Raw genomic sequence first — 24,753 nt, 5'->3', positions numbered from 1 at the left:
TCTCAAAACTTGCTTCAATGTCCAAAGCCCTGACTAGCCTGGGGTCTTATCTAAAGTCCAGATGGCAGACCAAGGATGTTCAGTGGCCAAGGAATTAGGAGAGATTGTGTTTACAGGTGGGTTAGAATTAAATCTCTCTCACTTCCCAATAAGATGCCAAACTTCCAACCCTTAGAAGTACTGCCCTCAAGTGAACCAGTTTAATATTTATATCTGTTACAGCTATGCTTCTGGCTTCTTTGAGTGAGTTTACCAATTAGCACCAAATTAGCTTTGTGCTGTGAGCCCACGCCTACTGGCACCTGAATTATGACCATCTCAAACACATTTCATATGGGGCCCGTACAGAGAGACTTTCATCCCATCAAACCGGACTGAATTAAAAAGCAGTTGCCAGAAGCGAAAGAACCAGGTTCAGTGTTCCACATCAGCCTATCTCAATGCTTTTCTTATGTATAAATGATGAAAAATAAGAGATTGTATTGAATCATAGAACACTAATTTTAGGTAAATTAATTGTATTTATTTTAAGTGGTTCATTTTTCCACTCCTTTTAGATCACTTGCCATCATTCACTCTTCACAATATCTCAGCTCTCCACTCCCCACATAGCAGAGAGAACAAAGACCCCACACAATTTATCCTCAACTCATTGTGCCGTTACTTTTAGAGAGCACCTGAGACTGTGAGACTGTAAAATACGAGTGGGACGCATGCATCATCTGATAGCATACTTACAGGCTCTTACTGTTTTCATCTCTTATCATTCTTTTGTTCACACAGGATCTCAGATCTGATATCTGCTCACCATGTTTGTGGCTCTTAGGCAAACTGATCATAATTATGGTTTATTTCAACTGCTTCACTTCTTATCTTGGGCTAGCTGGCTGTTGGGGGCAGTGTCATGTCTCTGTATTTATGTTCTCCTCAGTTCTTGTGGGTTCCATGATGCAGTCCCTGATATGGATTTTGATGGATCCCATGTGTGGGGCATCCTGAATGGTATCTGCAGCAGCCCCTTGACATTCACCTGCACAAAACTCATAGATCTGCTCGTCCAGTTATTAGCGCTTCACTTGACATAACAGTCCTTTCCGATCAGTTTCGTCAAGCTAAATACATTACAGATAGAGATAGCAATGCATTATACATAAAAATTAAAGTCGTGGATATCCTGCCTTATGATAGCAATAATCCTTGCATTTCGTATAGTGTCTTATCACATCATCAAGATGTCTCATAGGAGTCACTCTGAAGTGGTGTGACTGTATTTTGTGGGCATATAAAGAGTACACACATTACTGTGCTAAAGTACATGAATATTCTGAAGGGAAGAAGTACCTTGTGTCTGGGCAGGTTGCAGATGCACATTTACTGTTTGTGGACTACTGCTGTGCACAATGGGCTGCTGCGTTTCGCCCACAAAATATACAGTCAATTCACTTTACAATATATTCTATGAAGCATTTTGAGACGTCTCCCAAACACGATAAAGCGATATTAAATGCAAGGAATTTTATTATTATTTAGCACTTCACTACCCTCTCTCACACACACTCTCTTTCACAATCTCTCTCACACACTCTCTCTCTCACACACACTCACTCTCTCCTTACACTGTCTCACACTACTCAGTGACTCAAATTCCCAGCTGAAGGACCTGACACCCCGCCACCCAATTCCATCTTAGAACTGAGTCACAGTAGACAGTATTTACCACAAGAGGGAGTCATACACCATCTGTATCACAGTGCTGCTTGTTTGGAAGTACTGATAGTACCTTAATAATATCACAATGCACTAGGTGCTGTGAAAGAACTGAGTTTGCATATTTAATTTGCCCGTTGTCTCCCCTTCCCTGAAGTGAGGAAACTCAGGACTTGACCAACCAAAGCAAAGGAATAACCATGCATGCTGCCCCACTTACCAGAATAATATGACAACAGTAACTACGAGGAATACCAGGCTGCACACCGAGATTGTTACCACAATCTCAGTCAGGTTCACTCTCTGCAGGACCATCTTGGAATCTACAAGAGGAAGCAGGAGTATTATGTGTAGAATTAGATCTGATGAGGCGTAATTTGTTGTGGTTGTTGAGCAGTCAGAGATGTTCACGCCGCTAACACTCTTCTATTATTTAATCACCTGTAGCTTAGTGGTTAGAGCAAGGGCATGGCGAAACATTAGACAAGTTTCCTTACTCCACAAGCCTCTGTTTACCTAGTAGGAAGTAGGAACCCGGTTGTTAGTTAATTGGCGGATTGCTTTCCGGGGGTAATAATCCCTAAAGACAAAATAATAATTTGGTCACTCAAACCATAACACAAGGAAGAAAGAAAGGAAGAGGTACCTTCTGTCTGGGTAGATTACAGATTCATATTTACTCTTTGCGGGACACTGCTGTGTGCAATTGGCTGCCACGTTTCACCCATAAAATATACATTCAGTTCACTTTACAGTATATTCTGTGAAGCGCTTGGAGACGTTGCAACATGATGAGGCGCTAAAACAAATGCAAGGATTATTATTATCACCACTGTTGCCTTTTGTTGTTTACCTGCTGCTGTGGTGTCTATTGGAAAGTTAGCCCGTTTCCCCTTCTTGATATTGACCTCCATTCCCCTCCTTCTAATGTTATCTTCAAAGCAATCAGACAAGGAGTTTGCTCCAGTTCCGTTAGTGAGGAGACCTGCTGGGCACGGGCGGCACTCATTCTTACCAAATGCATCCTGATAAGAATTGGCTACACATGGAATGCAGATGGATGTCCAATCAGGGCTATAGGAGCCAGGCATGCAGGTCACTGTAAATAGATCAGTTGTTAGACTCAGTAAATTCATTAATTGGGCAGTAAACTAAGTAAAGTAAGGGTCAGGATTTGTCAGTTAATGCTTCAGCGTTAATTTGGAAGTCATTTCTTAAAAAGGCCAACTTCTAATTCAGGACTGAATTTAAGATTTTTGCACAGTTAAATTTAAATACAACATAACCTTACAGACTAAGATGAGGTGTAATTAAGGGGCTCTAGAGCCATTCCCACAGTTCCCCGGCCCTCACAAACCACATGTACCTCACTGGACATTAGAGCAACTCGTGCAGAGATGGAGTGAGTGTTCACCACTTGTCACTGTCTTACTCCATTCACAAAAGCTAGTGTGACTGACCACACATGGACACAGCCCGAATAACGACTTTCAATAAGTTTCAGAGGTGAGCATTTAACATGGGTTTGTTCGTTCACCTGTAAGAAAGAACATATCTACTCACCGCAACAATCACCACACAGGCTCCTTTCTGCAGGTGGCTTCCCCATTCCCTTCAGGCAGTGATCCACTTTCACTGCTTGGAAGCTGTTGTGTGTGGAAAACAAGGGAGGTATTTTGTTGAAAGGTTTCGGCACCTCTGGAGATTGGGTTAGTAAGGCACGAATGTTCTGATATGCCTGTAGAAAAATAGTAGTGTATAAAAACTCACACACAAAAAATCACTAACACCTAAGGACAAAGTCACCTGAGCTCCTCAGCACTTTCAAATCATAGCTGGTAGTGAACTTGGTGAGTTGCTTTTGGAGTCAAGGAACTGAACTTTTTCCCATTTCTGGTATTTCAGTATCAAAATTATAAAATGGTGTACAGCATGGGTTAAATATAGAAAAATTCTTAAATTCAAATGAACTGCTCCGCCTATGCTGTCCAATCCAGCATTCCCAGATCAGGTATAGGACACGTTAGTTGCCAAGTGAAGCTCCATCTACACCATCCCATCTTTGAGCCTTAACCCTTTATGACTAGTTGTGGAACCTTCTCTGAATAAACTGGCTGCTTTGTTTGATACAAATTACCCAGGTGGATTGTCTCATTTTGCACCAAAGATACGTGAATGGGTTATTTGTTACTGTTATGGGCAATCCAAATCTGTTTGCAATAAAAATCTTCCCTATAAATACCAAGTGCTAACCCCTAATTTCCATACCATCCTTCCTTGCAGCCTATTTGAGTGAGACGCCGATTCAAAGCTGCACTATTTGAAGCGGTGCACTCCTTGCCACTGGAAAGTGAGTAATAATAATAATCCTTGAATTTGATATAGTGCTTTTCACGTCTTCTACATGGAGTCTGGAGATTGTAAGGGAGTTGGATTATAGCTAATTTGGGGGAACAGTCTCAGGTTGAAAGTGTGACAGTAATCTGCTGAGTTATCAAACACGTCGACTTTGACTGTCTGAATGCTGTAAACAGTTCAGACTTCAACAGAGTTCTGTTGAGACTCTCATTGTGCAATTCCTACCTGACTCAGTATTTCTTCCATCCAGCAGTGCTTCCAGCTCATGCATGGTGCACTCAGGCTTCGACTTTGTGGCCACACTATTGGGAAAAGAAATTATTTGGTGTTTCACATCAATTTTACTCTGAATTGGAAAACATAAAATGTTTAGCTTCCGGAATCCCTCAGGTATCCATATCTAACCGCAGCGGTGAGGTGGGGGTGCAATCTTCTTGTGTCTGAGTGTCTGAGAATGGTAGAGAGGATAATGAGGTTATCAGCATCTGCACTTCTATCCTTGTCTTGTTCTGGTGTTTGATGTCATTGTGCACTGACCTGGCTGAGCCACACACCTGTGATATTGAGCTGGAGCTGGTAAAGACCCCTCTGGGAAACTGCAGTGTTCTCTCTGCACTCAGAGGTCACATCCGACACCTCACAGGACAGCTGCCGGCACATGAAATCCAGTGAGCTCTTGACCGCTGCTGAATTCTTCACAGAGCCATTCTCACACGTAGTGGTCTTCAACCGGGCAGCAACTTGAAGACTTTTCAATGGAATGTGGTACACTGGGGACAACGATACACAGATTACTCAGCTATCCCTGAGCAAAGAGAAGTGGTAAGTGTCAGGACACCTCCTCTCTGCAGTGTAGCAGCTCCCTCTGTCAGTATATCCACACCAATCAACAGAATAGAGATACTACGATAAGGCTTTGTGTGCCCTATAACTGCTTCAGCATTTCCAATGTGCTTTCATGACCCAGAATCCCAGATGTCAGCCTGGCTCAGTTAGTAGTACTCTTGCCTCTGCATCAGAAGGCTGTGGGAGCTCACAGGCTGGCATTCCACTGTAGTGTCAGAGGCACCTTGCATTATCGGTGGTGCTATTCTTCAGATAGTGGATAGATATTTGTTAGGCTGGAGTATCAAGGGATATGGGGCAAGGGCAAGTACAGGTCAGCCATGATTTTGTAGAATGGCGCAGCAGGCTCGAGGGGCTGAATGGCCTAGTCCTGTTCCTATGTTCCTATGACACTTTAAACCACTTTAAACCGTCTGCCTGTTCAGGTAGATGTTAAAGAAGTCATGGCACTTCTGAAAAAGTGAAGGGAGTTTCTCTCAGTGTCCTGACAGATCAATTATTATTCACTTCATGCCTGTTTGTGGGACCTGCTGGATGTAATATGACTGCTTCCTTTATCTACACTTACCAGAGATGTGTTTTCAGAGATTTCAGCATTAGAGGTTCCCTCTAGTACAGGTATTGCTGACTGGTACCCCACCCAGTAGTTATTTTTCACGTGTGAGCCGAAAACCATCACAGCCCCGATCCTATCCTGTCCACACACACTCTCACACACCTTCTCACACCCACACACTCTCAACAACAAGATTTCATTTCATACAAACATACAAACTCATACAAACACTCATTCTCACACACACTCACACTCTCACACTCATGCTTTACACACACGCTTTACCCACACTCTCACACACTCAGTCACACACATTCAGACATACACGTACACATAAACCTTTTTACTTGTAACTAAGAGGAGCAGAGTTCTCGCTCAAGTTTCACTTACCCACCAGGCAGAAGCGCAGCATCAGCTTGTGTTGTGCTTCTTGCTGCCCAAATGTCATGGTGCAGGAGTAGAAGCCGCTGAATTGTTGGTTTTCCCAGTTTAACACTATCAGACTGCCATCCTGTTGCACCTTGAACTGAGTTCCTTCCCCTGCCAACAGCAAAACATTCAGCATCTTATAAACCCCATGAGAATTCAAGTACAAAATAAGGGGTTTTGATAGAGTAGATAGGGAGAAATTGGTGGATGCATTGGTAGCCAGAGGACACAAATTTAAGATAATTGGCAAAAGAACCGAGGGAAGACCAGACGAGGAGAATTTGTTTTACCCAGAGAGTTGTTACGGTCTGGAATGCATTGCCTGAAAGGGTGGTGGAAGCAGATTCAATAGTAGCTTTCAAAAGGGAATTGGATAGGTCTTAAAAAGGAAAAACTTGCAGGGTTATGGGATAAGAACGGGGGAGTGGGACTAGTTGGTAGCTCTTTCAAAGAGCCAGCACAGGCATGATGGGCCGAAAGGCCTCATTCTGTCCTGTAAAATTCTATGAAAGGGTACTCTTTAGGTCTTTTTTTCATCAAAGAGTCTCAAGTTTCAAGGCAAAATTGTTTTACCAACTTAAATACATGGCATTTCAAACCTCTGATCTCCAATTGATCCTGGAAAAAAGAAAGACAGACAGACAGACAGATATCAATGAATCAATCAACCAATCAATCAATCATGCACTGAGCCAGACTACCCACAATCTTTGTTCTCTAGACGTTTTACTAACGTACCCTCTATAGACACTGGGGAGTCTCCCTCTTTCACCCATTGAATGGAAGGGTTGATGATGCCCCTCTGTTGAAGCTCAGGCGTCAGGCAGAACATTGTGATGGGCCGCCCTCGCCACGGGATCAGAACTTGCACTGAGTGAGACAACGAGGCACACAAGTATTCATTTTCATAAAATAATACCAAATAATCCTTACAACAACAACAAATTACATTTGTAAAGCGCCTTTCATGTTGTGAGGATGTCCCAAGGGGCTGAAAGACGCCTAACATTTGCTATAGTGCCTTTAAAGTCAGGAGGACATCCCAAAGCACAGTGGAGTGACTGTGTTTTGTGGGCTAATGCAGCAGTCAATTTTGTGCACTGCAATGTCCTACAAACAGTCATGAAGTGAATGATCAATTTTATTGAATGTAATTAAATCTTTAAGGGCAGACGGGACCTTGATTTAGCGACTCATCCAAAGGACAGTCAAGAAATTACAGATTATAAATATATTGAGATTAGACGACTTTATAGAAGAAAAGAAGATCCTGGCAATGAATAATAATAATCGTTGCGTTTGAATATAACGCCTTATCATGCTTCAAAGAATATACTATAATATACTAAAGTGACAGCATTGCCCGACAAACAGTCCTGGAATAAGTGACCAAATTATTATTTGTTTAATTTATTTAGTTTAAAGGGATTATTACCCCAGAAAAGCGATACGCCAATTGACTAACAACTGGGTGAACTGGTTCCACCTTTAACCTGATATATTGCAGCACTGTGACTTACCTGTCTCTCCCAATCTTCCAAAGACTTGTCTGGTGCTTTGTGTCTCTTCTACTGTTTTGAAGATCAGTCTCTGTGTGACCTGTGCTTTTCCAGTGGAGGGTGCTGTAGTTCCAGGAGACTTCAGGAGCGAGGAAGCGAAACTGATTAACTCCTGACTGAGTTTATTTACTGATGTCTGGTCTTTCATGGTCAGGTTGCTGTTGTCTAGCAAATCACACAAAACACCACTAGGACACGGGGAATCTACTGGAGGAGAGGGAGAAGGAAGGACATAACATTAAAATAAGGTAGAATAAAACAATACAAACGACAGAATAGACAAAAAATAACATTTTTATGAATATATCATGACATTCATGGAGTGGAGTCCTGTAGTTTAGTGATTAGAGCGCTCGCAAGCGAGAGGCCCTGGGTTTAATCCCTGAGAAGGGCAAAATGTTGGGTAAATTTCCTTACTCCACATGTTTGTGTTTACCTAGCAGTAAGTAGGAACCCAGTTGTTAGTCGATTGGCAGATTGCTTTTCTGGGGATTGTAATCCCTCAAAAAAAATTGGTCACTCAATCCACGATTGTTTGTGGGACACTGCTGTGTGCAATTGGCTGCCGCATTTCACCCACAAAATATATACAGTCAATTCACTTTGCAATATATTCTGTGAAGCGTTTTGAGGCAACAATAAAAAATTACATTTGTATTAGCGCCTTTCATGTCAGGAGGATGTGGAGTCCTATAGTTCAGTGGTTAGAGCACTCGCTTTGCAAGCGAGAGACCTGAGTTCAATTCCAGGCAGAGGGCGAAACCTTGGGCAAGTTTCCTTACTCCACACAGAGCCTAATAATAATCCCTCCAAAACCAAANCAATAATAAATTGGTCATTTTCAATCTACGACTGTTTGTGGGACATTGCTGTGCGCAATTGGCTGCCGCGTTCGCCCACAAATATACAGTCAATTCACTTTACAGTGTGTTCTGTGAAGCGCTTTGGGATGTCCTCCCGACGTGAAAAGCGCTATATCAAATGCAAGGATTATTATTATTATTATGTCCCGAAGTGAAAGGCGCTATACAAGAGCACTGGAGACATCTCGAAGACATGATAAGGCGCTATATCAAATGCAAGGATTATTATTATTATTATCCAAAGTCCCACCTTGTATCAGGTAAAGCTGTGATATTGGTGTCTTGCGTTTCTCCACAGGGAGTAATCATTTTGATTATTATTATTATTATTACCAGTTTTCAAAGGAGACATTGTTTAGAAAATAATACTTAATGACAACTAACCTTTTATTTCCTTCGTTTGAAAAATCAAAACATACGTTGTGATTAATAAATAAACCCACATTTCGGGATACTTTTCGGCTGCTGAGGGCCACACAGGACCTTCTCGAATTGAAGCGGTTTATTCAGTGAAGCGGTGAAGTGAGGAACATTATTAACTGTTGCAGTGAAAGCGATGAGGTTCCGGGGGGCGACTGCCCGACAGTAACGGCGAGAGGCGGAGATTGGTGATGAACCAGAGATGTTAGACCGGGACTTACGTCACAGAGAAACGTTTTATTACACTGTGAGGTTTCCGTTCGCGTTTAAAGGACCGTCAGTGAACTTGAAACAGCGGCTGTTGAGCTGTTTGAGGTCTGACAGATACTGTTTGTGCTGAACTCTCTCTCCACCGCTCTCTCTCGCTTCTCTCTTATTTATAATAATAATAATAATAATAATTACACAGTGTTTAGGATCTCTTGCAGTGAGCACTGCCCTGAACTCTAACCCTAACCCTCTCTCCATTCGCCGAAAAAAAGAATGTATTTGTCAAACTTACATTAAACCGTTCAAGTGTATCGATGATGTCAAATGTATTGAAAATCAAAGTTCCTCTGTCACGTTTAACAAAGCGACGATTGGGTCTAAATGACATAATAATAGTGCTGTTTCTGCCCCACTTTCGGTGGGAAGGAAGAAATTCAGAAAAGTTGGACCAGTTTGAGACAACGGTTTAGTCTCCGAGACATTTACATCAACATAGGAACTGTCAGTTTAATTAGTGAAACTTATTGCTTTTATTTGCGTTTCTATATCCACGTGTCGTAGTTACCAGTCAGTGACAGCTGTCGGTGCAGATCCATTGTGGGCATTTAAAAAGGCCATTAGATGCTCCAGAGAATCGGGACCAGGAGTGTCAGAGAGGAGCGAACACGGGGAGAGGGGGAGAGAGAGAGAGAGAGGGGAACAGTTTGTGTGTGTGATTCAGCAGCGATGCTGCACAGTGACCTCCCGCCGCCAGGAGGCGCTATGCCACGAACCTCGGGAAACATTACCGTCGGCCACGCAACTCCATTGACGAGAAGACGTCAAATCTGACTTGACGTGTAGCCGACGCGACTGCACCGGGCACCGGTACCGGGGGGAGACTCTCCGCCCTAAGCGGGCACCGCGCCGGCGAGGCGGGCGGCAGCAGCGCGGCGAATTGTTCAGCCCACAACGGCCGCTCATAGTCGGCCCAACCGCGCGGGGCTCAGCGGCTCCTACAGAGGTGCGGCGCTGTGTGTGTGTGTGTGAGTGTGTGTCCTGGGGGGAGGCTCTGTGTGTGTTTGTGAGGTGTGTGTGCGCGGTTGGTGGTGGGGGGGCTTGTGGCGGGGGGGGGGGGGGGTGGGGGGGGGGGGGGGGGTGGGGGGGCTTGTGGCGGGGGGGGGTGGGGGGGCTTGTGGCGGGGGGGGGGGTGGGGGGGTGGGGGGGGCTTGTGGCGGGGGGGGGGTGGGGGGGCTTGTGGCGGGGGGGGTGGGGGGGGCTTGTGGCGGGGGGGGGGGTGGGGGGGCTTGTGGCGGGGGGGGGGGGTGGGGGGGGGGGGGCTTGTGGCGGGGGGGGCGGCTTGTGGGCCACATGGGCACGGCGGCTTGTGTGCGCATGCGGGGGAATGGCCTCCTCCTGCGCTGTGGTTCAGTTCAGTGCAGTTATCTCTCTCAGTGCCCTCCCGCCGCTGGGGGTTGTGTACCGTCTGACTGGTGTTCTGGATGAGCCACTGGTTCTTTGCTCAGAGGCCTCCCTGAGGGAAGCTTTCTCACTCCTCATGTGAGGGAAGATTACAAGTCTGGAGCTGGAGGAGTGAGAGAGCCATTATGACAGCGATGCTAAGCGCAGAGCGAGGGACCGGCTACGCCGCTAATCTGTATTGGGAAAGGTGGGGAATTAGGTAGTGATGTTTTGAGAGACGGATTGTAACGTCATCTTTCTCCTTTGAAGATGCTGTAATGAGTGCGCGCTGAAGAAGATGAAGATGAATGTTGCGGGAACGCTGTGCGAGGTGCGACAGCGCCGCTGGAAGCGGAAGCCCATGTTGGTGCTGACAGACGTATCGGGGGCCAAGCAGCTGAGCGTGCTGGCCCGGCGCTGCTGCGTGCTGGCTCCCTGCCGCCGCACCCTCAAGAGGCTTCGGTCCCCGCTGGACAAGAGAAGCTCGACTGTCGTGGTGAAGGAGGAAGAGAGCGAGGAAGATGGTCAGGAAGAGGGGGAAGAGAGAGAGCAGCAACAGGAGGAAGAGAAAGATAAGGCAGAGGTTCCTCAACGCAATTCAAAGAAAAGGGTTAATAGTTCAAACGATGGACCTGGTAGTGAACCATCTGCTGACGACCCCAGTGTAGAGGGAGATGTGGAAAACTGGAGATCGTACACTGATTCTTTCTCACTCAATGGGACCTTCGATGGCGAATCTCTCCAGGATTGTATAGACGATGAGACTGGTTTCTCTAGAGCCGGGAGCCGGCCGTACCTGGCTGCAGCGCACGCTGGGAGCGAACACAGTGTGGTGGTGATGGGCCCAGCCCAGGTCAGTGTAGAGCTGTTCATTAGATTCTGGTTCCACGCTCAGGACCACCAGCCCAGTCTTGTACATTAATCAGGTCTCACAACAGAGCTGCACAGGTTAATGATCTGGGAGTTATCTCTGTTGGTGATGGGAAATGAGATCAGGCCACACTAGTTGTCTGGAGTCAGCAAAGTGGGGAGATTTTCCTTTTGCATTTCCTTCTCATCCTCAATTCACCCCAGAAGTTAGTTAATTGGCTGCATCTCATTGTACGTGTGCGAGATGTTTCTGGTGCAAACTCTGTTGCCGAGATTGCCTTTGTACCAATATTCAGTTCGATTCAAATTGATCACATTGTATAAAAAAAAATTTAAAACGTGAATGGCGCTGTATAACTGGTGTTTGCCCTGTGGTGGTAGTGCTTGCCTTATGGTATTTGACCATTTAATGTGTTTGTTGGCTAACGGGGTGAGATTAGTGCTCAGCACCTTGTTTATCCACAAAGTGATTATATCTGTTTCATTTGTCTTTGTCTGCAGAGTCTGACTTTCCGAGGAAGGTGTCATATGACCTGTCTCTACGGTAGTGTCCAGGTGCTAGGTTTTGTGATTAGCCAAGGCCAGCCTGCCTATAGCCTGTACTCTCTAATGACACACAACGCCCTGAGCATTGAAGCCCTCGCTCACTGCAAACCAGGCAGGACCAAGCGCGATATGAAAATGGAGGCCAAGAGCATTCTCCGCGATCACGTCCCTGCTGGTAAGGCACGGCGGCAATTGTGGTGAGGCTGTGTGATCAAGCACTGTGACTCTGATATTTTTTGCTTCACCCCTCCCATTAACTGCTCCATTTTGTTGCAGCTACAAGAGCCAATCTGATGAAGGAGGTAACCTCAACCTGCTCCATTGTGCTGCTGGAGCGTCTGCACACACCTCTGACTGACTTCATCACCAGCTTCCCCAAGTATAGGGAGATCTTTACCTCCGATTCGGTGAGTTTCCTGCAGATGGTTCCCCTGCTCAGATCCAAATCCCCCCGACATGAAAGGTGTTACCAATGTAATTAGTTGTTGTTATTGTTGTGGCCACACTAGCTCTAACTGCGGTGACTTTGATCTGACTTTTATCTCTATTCCTTCCTCCCTTAGAAAGTAATGTCTTGTGGAAAGCATCCATTTCTCGACTGCTCCCCTTTAACCTCTCTGGGTGTAATCCCCCTCTTTGACGATCCGGGGCTGATCCTGTCTGAGGAGTGGTCTAATACCATTCAGGAACTCCTCAAGACCTGCCTGGGTAAGTGAACAGCTGGAGACCCCAAGGCCTGGGGTCAAACCATTTCTTTAATAATAATAATAATAATCCTTAAATTTGATGTTATCACATTTTCGAGACATCTCAAAGCGAGAACGATCTTCATTCATGTAGGTTTCCTTCACTCCTGCCCTTCAAAACCAGCCTGGCTCTGGATCTGCAGTAATCTTAGGATTACTTAGATCAGTAATCTTAGGATTCCGTCCAACTATAACTTGTGCCCTGATATGGGTTTGTAAAGTGTACGTGAGCTCTAAACACAATGTGAGTAGCAAATTGGCTGTGTTGCCCAGCAAGAAGCTCGCAGGGAGTTCTTGGTACATACCATCCACCTAGTGAGGGCTCACATCTGTGTTGTCAGATGTCAAATGACCAACTAGTGATTATCCTGGGGAAGTGGGGGTGTGATAAGTGGGGTCTCCTTGTAACTCAACTGGCTCCAAAGTGACATGTTTGGCAACAGATTATCAGAATCAAGTCCGCACTCTGTGACAGTCTCTAGTCAGGTTCCTGAGCCGGGTGGGTCCACAGTACTCCAGGGCACTTCTGATGACTTTCCAGGATTAGGTAAACAGGATGCGTCCCTCCAGAGAAAGAGTGCGCATTCTATTTCAACAATCTATCTGTGGAATCTCCATGTGTAGGTGGATTGCGTAGAACTCTCTGTTTGATTTGAATACTCTTTAAGAGTGGTGATGGGTTTACACATACGTCAGACACTTGGCTGCTGACCAGAAAATAAAATGTGAGTGCCTTACGAGCTGAGGATTATTTCCCTGTAATAACTGAATATCTGTGTGAGAGCAGAGGACGACGATGGCTGCCCGATCATCCTGGTTTGTGGTAATAAGAATGTCGGCAAGTCAACCTTCAGTCGCTACCTCATGAACTCCTTCCTGAACCAGTAAGTTATCCTGTCTCTTACTGTTTAATGTAGCCTATAATGTTTAGTGTATCTGTAATCTTTAAGGTTTGGGTTCAAGTTGCTAATCTCTTCCCCTTCCCCCCCTCTCTCAGTGTTCCCTGCGTGGAGTTTTTGGAGTGTGACTTGGGTCAGACAGAATTCAGTCCTCCAGGCTGTGTGGCACTGCACTCCGTTACCGGACCTCTTCTCAGTAAGTAGCCTGTCTGCTGCTACCAAGAAAGTCATCTTGTAAATGGGCTTGTAGTGAAATTATTATTCTTTTCCTCGTCTACGTGCTCTCTCTCGGCGATGTCATTCGCAGACACAGGGTAAACATCTACATGTCTACAGAAGACACGCAAATCTATTTCTCACTGTCGAGCACTCGGGGACGCTACCCTGCGTGAAGTGCAGTGTATAAATTGCAAGTTGTTATTGTTGAAATGCTGCGAGTAACTGTCACTGTAACAACAACAAATGACATTTGAACAGCGCCTTTCACATCAGGAAGACATCCCAAGCTGCTGGACAATCAGGGATTTGGACTCGAGCCGGGGGTTGGGATCAGGAGGGGTGGAGGATAGAAATGGTATGGATAGGAGGGTGGCTGAAGGCGTGGTCGAAGAGGAGGGTCTTGAGACGTGCCTTCAAGGAGGCAAAGGACGGAGGAAGACAAAGGGACTTGGGATGGAGTTCCAAATGGTGGGGGCAGAGAGGCTGAAGGCAGGCTGGGTGGTGGACATAGAGCAGGCCGGAACCTGCTGAGCGGAGGGAGTGGACAAGTTGACATAGGGTTAGCAGGTCGCAGAGGTAGGAAGAAACAAGGCCATGGAGGAACTTACAGGTGAGAGCGAGGATTTTTAACTCTATTCTCTGGGAGATGCGGAGTCAGTGGCACAGGGCGAGGGTGGGACTGAGGACAGAGCCTGCTGTGGGAGAGGACATGAACCGCAGAGTTCTAGACGATCTACAGGCTGTGGTGGGAAGAGTTGGGAAGGACGACAAGCAGGGAGTTTCATAGTCAAGCCTAGATGTGAAAAATGCATGGATGAGCTGGTAAGTCACAGTGCAACCTCTTCTGATCAGTTACAGCTAAGACGTTACTGTGAATGAACAGTGGTTGAGCAGGTCTTTGTTCTGTCTCTTTTACAGGTCCTCCTTATATGCACCAGAGTGAGCCCCGGAAAATGGTGTATTACGGTGACGTGTCGTGCGAGCGAGACTTGGACCGATACATGGAGGCGGTGAAGTATCTGCACGCAGCGTGCCGGAAGGAAGTGCCTCTAGTCATCAACACCATGGGCTGGGTGAAAGGTCAGCCACTGTAAACGCGCTGGAGAAAGCAGCTTGTGGCAGTGGGTTCGGAAATTACATCACAAATGTCTCGTCCCTCTCCCCTCAGTAACATGTATGAGGTCAGGGTCGTGCTGTTGGTATGAGGTGGGGTATTGTCGTGGGACGAGGTTGTGTGCAGTGCGTTTATCTCACTGAAAGAAATGGAAGTGTTGAGTACAGTTTCCACCCATCACATAGAGAGTCCACATATCATAGAATGGTGCAGCATAAAAAGAGGCCATTCGGCCCATTGAGTCTGTGCCGGCTCATTGAAAAGAGCAATGTAATGTCAATCCCACTCCCCAGCACTTTCCCCATAACCCGCAGACCCGTCCTCCTCAAATACCCGTCCGCCGCGTTTTTAAAAATAGTTATCCAATCGGCCTCCACCACCCTTTCAGGCAACGCGTTCCAGATTCGAACAACTCGAGAGAAAAAAAATTCTTCTCAACTCCCCTCTTCTTCTTTTAGAAACTCTGTCGTGAGGGCTAGGGGAGGGTCTTAATGGTGTCTACAACAACTTGCATTTATATAGCACCCCTTATGCACGGTAGCATCCCAGAGCACTTGACAGTGGTGGTACACAACCCTGAGCTGGGGGGAGGTGACCTTAGGTATGGTTGAAGAGAGAGGTCTTCAGGTGCGATCTGAAGATGGGGAAGGAAGGGGCAAGGTGGCGGGATAGAGAAAGAGTCTAACCATCATATGTCTAGCCATATCTTTCCATATCTCCTAACGTGTGTGTATGTTTCTCGCTCACCCCCCTGCTCTCTCATAGGCCTGGGTTTGCTGGTTCTCATTGACCTGATTCGGCTGCTGTCCCCAACGCACGTGGTACAGTTCAGGACCGGGGATGGGAGCCAGGAGCTGCCGTTTATGACCCCGGAGCACGTGCGCACGACCGCTGGCTGGCACACCAAGGGCAAGCACCAGATCCAGCAGAGTTGTGCAGTTGTGAATACATGGGAGAGCTCAGAGGAGGAGGAGGCCCCAAATGAGGGGCTTGTGCTCCGCGGGCACAGGCTGTTGCGGGTCCAGGCATACAGCCAAGCAAGAGAAAGGAGTTGCTCTCAGTGAGTCCTTAACTAGTCTATGAGTAAAGTTCAGTTAGTTCAACCTTCCTCGGGTCAGCAGTATATCTGTATGGTCTGTTACTGTCAGTGTTGCCATGATTTCAGCTCTCCCAACTCAGGCTTCCAGACAGTTATGTCAAGTACTTTGAGGCATCTTCGCCACATGAAAGGCTCTTTAAAAATCAAAATTATTGTTGTGTTTTTAAATGCTGCCTCGGCCCATCTCTGTCTGTCTTTAAATCTCATAAAAACCTGCAGTCACCTCCTCCTCTCTCCTCCCTATCTTTGTGAAGTGCTCCGAGACATCCAATGTGCAGGGTTCTGTATAATTGCAGGTTGTGGTTTAAATGTTATGAGGATTATGTCCTGGGTATGCACGTGCACTTCTGTAAGAGTCGATTGTTGGATTCACGTGTGTCCATGTGCACTGATTACCTTGTAACTCTGCAACACTCTCCCTCTATCACTCTGCCTTGCCCCTTTCTTCCCCATCTTTGGAAGACTTTCCTCTTCAACCGTGCCTACGTTCACCTCCCCCCTGGCACAGCACCATGCTCTACCACTGTCAAGCGCTCTGAGACACTGCCAATGCATGACGGGTTGCTTATATTAATGCATGTTGGAGATGTCATCCGCAGACATGGGGTACACTTCCACATGTATGTAGACCACTTTACTTTTACACCTCTCTTTGCGACCCCCAGTCCTCTGATGTTCTGTCAGCCTGCCTGTCAGATCTCAGGGGCTGGATGAGCGCAAATTTCCTTCAGCTGAACGTTGGCAAGACGGAAGCCATACTCATACTCAATGTCTAACCCTCAAGGCTCTCACCTCCTCTACCTATCCAACCTCCCCCTAAAACTCTCCAAATCCATACGGAACCTTGGCGTCAGGTTCGACCCCCAATTATCCTTCCTCCCCCACATCCGGTCCCTCACCAGCATCGCCCGTCTCTGCCAATACCTCTCCCCAAAAGCCGCTGAAACCCTGGTCCATGCCTATGTCACCTCTCGGCTGGACTACTCTTAACGTCCTGCTCGCCGGTCTCCCATCCACTGCCATCCATAAAATCCAAATCATTCAAAACTCTGCCGCCCGCATTCTCACCTGCACCGAACTCCACTCCCCGATCCCCCCAGTCCTGGCCAGACTGCACTGGCTGCCTATCCCAGATAGGATCGATTTCAAGATCCTAACCCTTGTATTCAAGTCCCTGCACTCCTCTGCACCCCCCTACCTCTCTAACTTCTTTCCTCAAAAGACTACCTGTTGCCTTCATTCCTCCGGGTCTGGCCTCCTCCTTGTCCCCCGAGTCCTCCGCTCCACCCTCGGCGGCTGTGCCTTCAGTCACTATGCCCTGAGGCTCTGAAACTGCCTTCCTCACTCCCTTCGCCTCGCTCCCTCCCTTCCCATTTTCAGGTCTCTGCTGAAGACCTTTCTTTTTGACTGCGCCTTTGGTCACTTTCCCCCCTCCCCCTCCCCCTGGCTCGGTTCTAGGATCCGTTACTGTAAAGCGCTCTTGAGACGCCGTCCGCCGTGGAGGGCGCTATATAAATCCAAGTTGTTGCTGTGAGCACCCGTTAGGGAGAGGGGAGACAGCTCTGTGGTTTGCCAAGGTCTCAGGCTGTGGGTATTTTTACTGAATTATGTGTGCTCCTTAGGAAATTCCCCAATCACATGCTGAGAGAATTGGCTCTGCTGGGATCTCTGAGCCAACTGCTGCCCTTGGACACTGGGAGAGCCCAGCAGCCTCTGCACAGCATGCTGCCCTATCAGGTACTTACAGACCGAAGTTTCTCTTTCAGGCTCGGTGGGAGATTACTGGGTGGCTTCGACGGTCTCTCCCAGGGCCTCACCAGGGAGAGACTGCGATAGAATAATATTGCCTGTGGGGTGGAGATCACTAATGGTCAGAGCTTCCAAATCTATTGCCTTGCAGTAACTGTGCTTTCATTGAACACCTTGACTATGGGAAAGACACTTAGCCAGGGTTTACGTTTCTGGTTGCTATCCAGACCTTTTAACTTCTTGGGATGTACTCCCAGTGTGAAAGGTGCTATACAAATGTAAGTTGTTGGTGTCGTCCCTGCATAATTGTTTGCACCTGTGGTCAGTCTCATACTGTGCTCGAAGTGTTCTGTGGTCGAATGAAATGATCCTCCCTCCGAGGTGGCATTGTGCCCAAATTAGAAGCCTGAGTTCTGAGTTGGGTTCTGGACAGTCACAGCATTACACAGGCCTGAATGGCTGCCTGAGGGATGACTGCTTCAATAAGTTGAATGTGATGTCCCTTCACAAGGATCGATCGGTTGCTCTCTTCTCTGTTCTGGTGCTGATTGAGTTGCTTTTCCTGTTCCCCAGGTGCCGTTTGGTGCAGTGGCGCTGCACGTACTACACTGTGATGTGTCCCCAGCTCACATCCTGTACACTGCCAATGCCAGCTTGGTTGGGCTCTGCCAGGTTCCAGACAATGTCTGCTCCCAGCGAGGTGGCCCCGTCATACTCCCGCACTCTCCCATCTGTGATTGTTTTGGCATTGGTGAGTTTAGCATAGAGATAGAGATACTCAGGAGGGATCTGCACTGTCTTGTCACCAGTCCCAGCCAGGGTTCCACCGTACCTCCGTGACCTGCTAACCCCATATCAACCTATCCTCTTCCTCCGCTCAGCAGGCTCCAGCCTGCTCCACATTCCCTGCCCGGCCTGCCCTACCATTGGCAGTCAGGTCTTCTACCCCCATCCTTTGGAACTCCATTCCATACTCCCTTCGCCTTGCTCCCTCCCTTGCCTCCTTCAAGGCATGTCTCGTTGAAAGAATACTCAGATGTGAGGTACAGCAGATCCCCAGACACACCTCCTCTTCGACCGTGCCTTCGCCCACCCTCCTACCCGTACCCTCCCTGTATTCCACCCCTCCTGATCCCAGTCCCCTGCTTGGGTCCAAAATCCTGACTGTTCAGTGCCTTTGGATGTCCTCCTGATGTAAAAGGCGCTGTGTAAATGTTGTTTGTTCTTGTCTGCATTTCCCCTTAAAACACTCCCAGCCAGGGGATTTCGAGACTCAGTTAGGCAACAACCCCCTCTTCCCATCCGCCCGTGTTTTCAGTTTGCTGGCTATTTATTGCTGCCTAATGCTATGCGGTAATCAATGGCTGTGTTCTTTGTAGGAATCCTTCGTGGGATAAATATGGAGAAGAAGCTGTATTATATACTGACCCCAGTGTCACCGGCAAAGCTGCGGCTGGTGAATTGCCTTCTGTTGGGGGCCGTCACCATCCCGCACTCACTCTTCCAAAACCAGGTGAGACCACGACACGGGGAGAGGGTGTGTGGGGGTAGGGGGCGGCGGGGCTGAGGGCCAGGAGAGGTGCAAGGCCTCTGTACTGAGGGCCCCTGATCTGGTGCTGATTTCCTTTTTACTGTTATTTTCTCGTAGCCTGGGTTGTCTGGGGATCTGCCGTACCTCACGTCTGAATATTCTTTCAACCTCTCTGGAGCTGGAAAAATTAAAGTCTGCAATCACCTGAGGAGATGGGAACACCTGAACACCAGCTTTCAATAGTGGTGGCCTCTGGGCTCCGTGAGGGAGGGCCCCATGGGGAGTGGGGAGAGAGGAATGGGAGAGGAGGGAAGGTCCTAGGCCCCTGCACACTACCTGTTTCTGACTCCTTAGTTGTTGCTGTTACAAAAGAACTGTCTATGGGGAAAAATATTCAATGCAGATCCAGCCTTTTTATAACAACATGCTGATTTATACCCCTGCCGCTATACAGAATTGCCTGCTCTGAAGGCAACCTCTTCATTGTGCCTCCAACGCTGGTTGAATGTGTCTGATGCTCACTCGATCAGTAAGGAGCCTTGATGTATTCTTAAAAATAGGGAATGTGAAACGTTTTATAAATAAAAGATTGTGTGTCCTGTTCTCTGGTTGCTGGATTCCTGCTCAGAGGTTAAATGCTGGCCAGGGTCGCACTGTACTGGGGAGGTTCCTTACCTGGTTCATATTGCAGTGAATGTAGTGGATTGTGGCGTGTGACTGGGAAATAATATAATATTAGAAAAAGAATTAAAAGGGATGTTAGAACTGAGTTTATGGTAATGGTAGTTGGAATGATGAATTCTCTGCCTCATACCATTACTGAAGTAAAGCTCATAAATTCTTTTAAATGGATTTAAATGCTCGAGGAGGAGGAATATGAAATGGAAGTGGGATTAGAGTAGATGGTAACGTGGATAAAACAACACAGCAGACTTGAAGGGATGAATGGCCTCTTTCTGTTCTTTGTAAATCTGGTTTAGGAGAGACGCTGACAAAGCCAGGAAGCTTTGCAATACGCTGAGATGTTTAGATACCCCAATGGGTGGATTTTGTTTACATGTTGACAACCCTTCGCCGCCCCCCACATGCATACACATACACACAAGTGGTACCCACTCTCTGCCACACTGGGGTACCCACACTGTGATGCACTGATTCAGTGCCAAGGGACGGGTCAGAAGGAGTCGGCAGTTTCCCAGCCAGGAACAACTGACTGTTATCCAGCCCAGCCTGGGAGTATTCAGTCTTCTGAGCTTCACATCCTGCTGTGCAAGAGAGCAGCTAAACATCCAACAGTCACTGGCCATCTTACAATCCAGCACATTGTTCTCACATTGTCACACTCTTTGTACTTTCCAGCACTCTTACAGTTACCCAGGAAATCCGCCTTCAAATGACGGGCCTTTGAGAGAAGTGATTAAGCAGTGATGGGTGGAAGGCGAGCAGCCCTGGTCAGGAAAGGTTGCTGAATCGCAGCTGGGAGGCACAGAAACAACTCCTGGCGCCAGTTCAATAGCAGCAGCCGCTTAATGTGTTCCAGATGGGGCTCTGGCTGCTCGGCAAGGACTTGGCACAGGAGCCAGGCTGCACAGTGGCACAAAATCAATATGGAGACCACATGTTTGGGGCTGGGAAAAAAATTCCATCTGTGAAATACTTGGGCCTCTTCAGCCAGAGCCGCAAAGGTAAATAGTTATCACTGGGCCCGGGAAAGCGTAAGAACATATTTGCTACGAGAAAGAAGACCAAGATCCATTTTGTTTGCCTTCCAACAGCCTGGCAGTCCCTTGTCATGTCCCAAACTATATACTATATCCCGAGATATTATTTTCTAGCAGAAATCTATGTAATTTGTTCTTGAAACAAAAAATAGCAGGAGGGAATGAATGTTCAGCCTGAGCGGGAGGAACTCGGAGCTGAGAGCACTGGCTGAGGGAGGGGGCAAGCTGCTGGGCGCTGCGTTGCTTGGTTGCCATAGAAACATGCTCCATTTTGGTGATGCTGAATGAATTGTGCTCTGGGCTGTAATCAGCTCTTCGGCTCTACAGGCTCCGAGAGGCAGAGACATCAAACAGAGACAGGAGAACGGAAAGTGGGAGTGGAATAGAGAAAAGAAAGATTGTGGAGCAGAGAGAGGAGGAATTGAGCCCACCCGGAGGAGAGAGCTAGAGATGGTGAGCTGCCCTGTGTGGTGAGGTTGGTACCAGTGGGCTGGCAGCTGGCACTCGGGTGGATGTAGAACGTTGGGTCCTGTTCACGCCGGAGCCACGTAGACATGAATTTTGTCCACACCAAGTACGATCGCCTCCCCGGAGCTGGCTAAACCTGCAACTCCCAACACAGCACAGTAGGTCCCTGCATGTGCGTCTCCCTCACTACTAGGCGCTGTTCGGGTTAGAACTCTCCATGTGGTTGTGAAAAAGAATTAATCTTTCAGGGTGACAGGAATGCTGACAGCCCAGATGCCAGCTTATTGCTGAAAGTCTCGCCTCTTAAAAATAGCTTTGCAGCAGGCTTCACTGCTCCAATTATGTGGGAATGATGCACCAATGTTTCTACAACTGGGGATAATTCTATTGATGGGACAGTGTAGATGGAGCTTCACTGTGTCTCTAACCCATCTGTCACTCATGTGGAAGTGTGGGCGGATAGTGTAGAGGGGGCTTTACTCTGTCTAACCCGTGCTGTCACTGACCTGGGAGTGTGGATGGACATTGTTGATTAACTGGCTCTGGAACTCTACCCCCAGTGCCTTCGCCGCCTCCTCCCTTTCTTCCTTCAAGGCCGGTCTCAAGACCTTTCTCTTTGACCGTGCCTTCAGCTCCCTTCTCGACTCTCTACCCCCTCCTCGCTCCCTCCCTTCCCTCCCCTCACCATTTCCCCCCTCCTCGCTCCCTCCCTTCCCTCCCCTCACCCTGACCATTTCCCCAATGCTCGGGTCCTGACCCAACTGTACAGCGCCTTGGGATGTCCTCCCGACGTGAAAGGCGCTCAATAAATGGAATCTTGTTGTTGTTGTTGTACCTTCAGTCAAGATAACACAGAACTGGCTGGCAGGAGTGACTAATGTAAGCGAGCTGGTCAATCAGGGATAATATACTGTCTCTCGGCTTGAGTGAGGTCCGCACCTTCCCAGTGTAGCTGTGCTGAGTTACTAATCTTAGGGCAGCAGCTGGGCGACAATGTCTCTAGGTTAAAGAGGGTAAAATAATAATAATCCTTGCATTTGATATAACGTCTAATCACATCTTTGAGACGGCTCAAAGCGCTTCACAGAATATTCTGTAAACTGAATTGACTATTTTGTGGGTGAAATGCGGCAGCCAATTGTGCACAGCAGTGTTCCACAAACAGTCATGGATTGAGTGACAAAATTTTTATTACCCGCAGAAAAGCGATCCCCCAGTCGATTAACAACTGGGTTCTTGCTTGCTGCTGGGTAAACAGAGGCGTGTGGAGTAAGGAAGCTCCTCCCGCCACAGATCTTCCAGAACTCTGCAGCCCGTGTCCTCTCCCGCACCGGGCTCAGCGACCCTATCAACCCAATCCTTGCCCAACTCCACTGGCTTCCCATCACACAGAGGATACAGTTCAAGATCCTGGTCCTCACCTTCAAAGCCCTCCACGATCTTGCTTCCCCCTACCTCTCCGACCTCCTAACCCCCTACCACCCTGTTCGGTCTCACTGCTCAGCGGGCTCCATCCTGCTTCATGTCCCCCGCCTTGCTCACCCCACTATCAGCGGGCGGGCCTTCCACCACTCTGCATCCACCCTCTGGAACTCCATCCCGCAGTCCCTCCGTCTCGCCTCCTCCCTCGCCACCTTCAAGACCCACCTCAAGACTCTCTTCGTCTGTGCTGTCGATCTCCCTACTTTCCCCCTGCCCTCCACCCCGACCCTTAGTTCGGGTCCGTAATTCTGTCTGTCCAGCGCCTTGGGACGTCCTCCTGACATGAAAGGCACTATACAAATGTAATGTTGTTGTTGTTGTGTCCAATGTTTCGCCTGTAGGCTGCTGTTTCAGACCATTATTGGATGATGATCTCTGTTCCGAGTCGCAGTGCTGCCCCCTGCAGCCCAGAGGGTGAGAAATGGAATGCAATCAACACACCTTTTTCCCTGCAAATTGTTCCTCAAGCTTCAGTCAGCTCCAGAAATGTTGCACGCTGGTTGGAGCCAGACAGGATGCTTTTTTCCCTCCTATTTTTCCAGTCACCTCAAAAGGAAAAGAAAAATTGGCCGACGTAGTTATGGGCTGGAGTAAGTGCCAGCAGGCAGGCAGCGCTCCCACACCCTGGTCCCAGCCCTGCTCGGCCCCTCTTATTCAAATAGAATCACAGAATATTACAGAACAGAAGGGGGCCTTTCGGTCCATCATACCTGTGCCGGTTCTTTGAAAGAGCTACCAAATAGTCCCACTCCCCCACTTTTACCCCATAGCCCTGAAAAATTTTCCTTTTTGCATACCTATCTAATTCCCTTTTGAAAGCTATTATCTGTTTGTAGGACACTGCTGTGCGCAATTGGCTGCTGTGTTTCACCCACAAAATACATATTCAATTCACTTTACAATATATTTTTGAAGCGCTTTGAGACATCTCAAAATGTGATAAGGTGCTATATCAAATGCAAGGATTATTATTAATGAATCTGCTTCCACCACACTTTCAAGCAGTGCATTCCAGATCGTAACAACTCTCTGGGTAAAAAAATTCTCCTCGTCTCCCCTCTGGTTCTTTTGCCAATTATCTTACAACTGTGTCCTCTGGTTACAGTAATGTTCATTGATTGAGAGTTCTGACAGGCTGGAGCCAGTGATTCATGCCATGCGTGTGCTGACATCATTGTCTAGTCTCAGCATGTCCTCTGTGCGATGTTCCTGTGGCTTGGCTGAGTCAGATTTCCCTATTCCCTTGTGCCAGGTTCTCCCCGCCTTGCGACCTATCCTGGGCCCTGCTGGAATGACTGGCAGAGGCTGAGTGAGATGATCCATTAGCAGGACCGGCAGTTTTTCAATGTATCTTTACTGTTTACCACCACCTGCTCCCTCAATCCCAGCCCCACCTCTCTCCTCATCTCCACCTTCTGGCCCTCTCCTGTCCGACATCATCAACCTCTCCTTGTCCACCAGTTCAGTTCCCACCCCCCTAAAAACAGCCGCCATCACCCCCATCCTGAAAAAACCTTCCCTGGACCCATCCCTCCTCTCCAGCTACTGCCCGATCTCTAACCTCTCATTCCTCTCCAAGGTCCTGGAGCGAGTCGTCGCGTCCCAGCTCTGCTCCTTTCTTTCTCGCCAATCCCTCTTTGAACCCTTCCAATCCGGCTTCCATGCTACCCATAGCTCGGAAACAACCCTGGTCAAAGTCACTAATGACATTCTGAGCATTCTTTGATCAGGGCTCCCTCTGCCTCCTTGTCCTCCTCGACCTCTCTGCCACCCTCGACACTGTCGACCACTCCATCCTCATACACCGCCTCACTATTTAATCTTCGCGGACCTGCCCTTGCCTGGATAGAATCCTATCTCTCACCGTTTCCACTTTGTTGCCTCTAACGGTTTCTCCTCCAGCCCCCGCACTGTCATGTCT

General features: G+C 47.8%; 2 protein-coding genes across 8 annotated transcripts in view; one reads left to right on the top strand and one right to left on the bottom strand.

Annotated features, from left to right (window-relative positions):
* Positions 1-19,765, top strand: part of nol9 (nucleolar protein 9) — a 55,988-nt gene extending 36,223 nt beyond the window's left edge. For 2 of the 7 annotated variants that reach the window (XM_042343515.1, XM_007897860.2), the window contains exons 2-13: positions 10,659-11,241; positions 11,760-11,979; positions 12,081-12,211; positions 12,368-12,512; positions 13,338-13,434; positions 13,548-13,645; positions 14,587-14,748; positions 15,548-15,842; positions 17,504-17,618; positions 18,204-18,381; positions 19,010-19,143; positions 19,279-19,765. In XM_042343515.1, coding sequence (XP_042199449.1) covers positions 10,687-11,241; positions 11,760-11,979; positions 12,081-12,211; positions 12,368-12,512; positions 13,338-13,434; positions 13,548-13,645; positions 14,587-14,748; positions 15,548-15,842; positions 17,504-17,618; positions 18,204-18,381; positions 19,010-19,143; positions 19,279-19,404 — 2,256 coding nt within the window. In that variant the 5' untranslated portion in view covers positions 10,659-10,686 and the 3' untranslated portion in view covers positions 19,405-19,765. The other 5 variants (XM_007897861.2, XM_007897859.2, XM_042343517.1 and 2 more) reach the window with 5 other exon arrangements.
* On the bottom strand, positions 4,452-9,699 carry LOC103181448 (zona pellucida-binding protein 1-like). Its single transcript, XM_042343782.1, has 6 exons — positions 9,514-9,699; positions 7,417-7,662; positions 6,635-6,766; positions 5,858-6,007; positions 4,620-4,835; positions 4,452-4,513 (listed from the first exon to the last, which is right to left on the bottom strand). Exons 1-6 carry the CDS (start codon positions 9,551-9,553, stop codon positions 4,452-4,454), a joined length of 846 nt encoding a protein of 281 aa, XP_042199716.1. The 5' UTR covers positions 9,554-9,699.
* Positions 19,766-24,753: the final 4,988 nt, after the last annotated feature.

Source organism: Callorhinchus milii, unplaced genomic scaffold (genome assembly GCF_018977255.1).
Source record: "Callorhinchus milii isolate IMCB2004 unplaced genomic scaffold, IMCB_Cmil_1.0 Scaffold24, whole genome shotgun sequence".
In the NCBI taxonomy this organism is placed as follows: domain Eukaryota; kingdom Metazoa; phylum Chordata; class Chondrichthyes; order Chimaeriformes; family Callorhinchidae; genus Callorhinchus; species Callorhinchus milii.
Note: the sequence above shows the minus strand (reverse complement) of the source record. Positions and strands in the feature narration are given on the sequence as shown.

What these genes read in the sequence shown, in the direction of transcription:
- LOC103181448 (XM_042343782.1), bottom strand. Translation starts at nt 9,553, where the DNA reads ATGCCCACAATGGATCTGCACCGACAGCTGTCACTGACTG. An exon ending in TGGAAGATTGGGAGAGACAG is followed by an intron (nt 6,767 to 7,416) that starts GTAAGTCACAGT and finishes TGTCTCACTCAG; the next exon opens with TGCAAGTTCTGATCCCGTGG. An exon ending in GCTGCGCTTCTGCCTGGTGG is followed by an intron (nt 4,836 to 5,857) that starts GTAAGTGAAACT and finishes CGTTGTCCCCAG; the next exon opens with TGTACCACATTCCATTGAAA.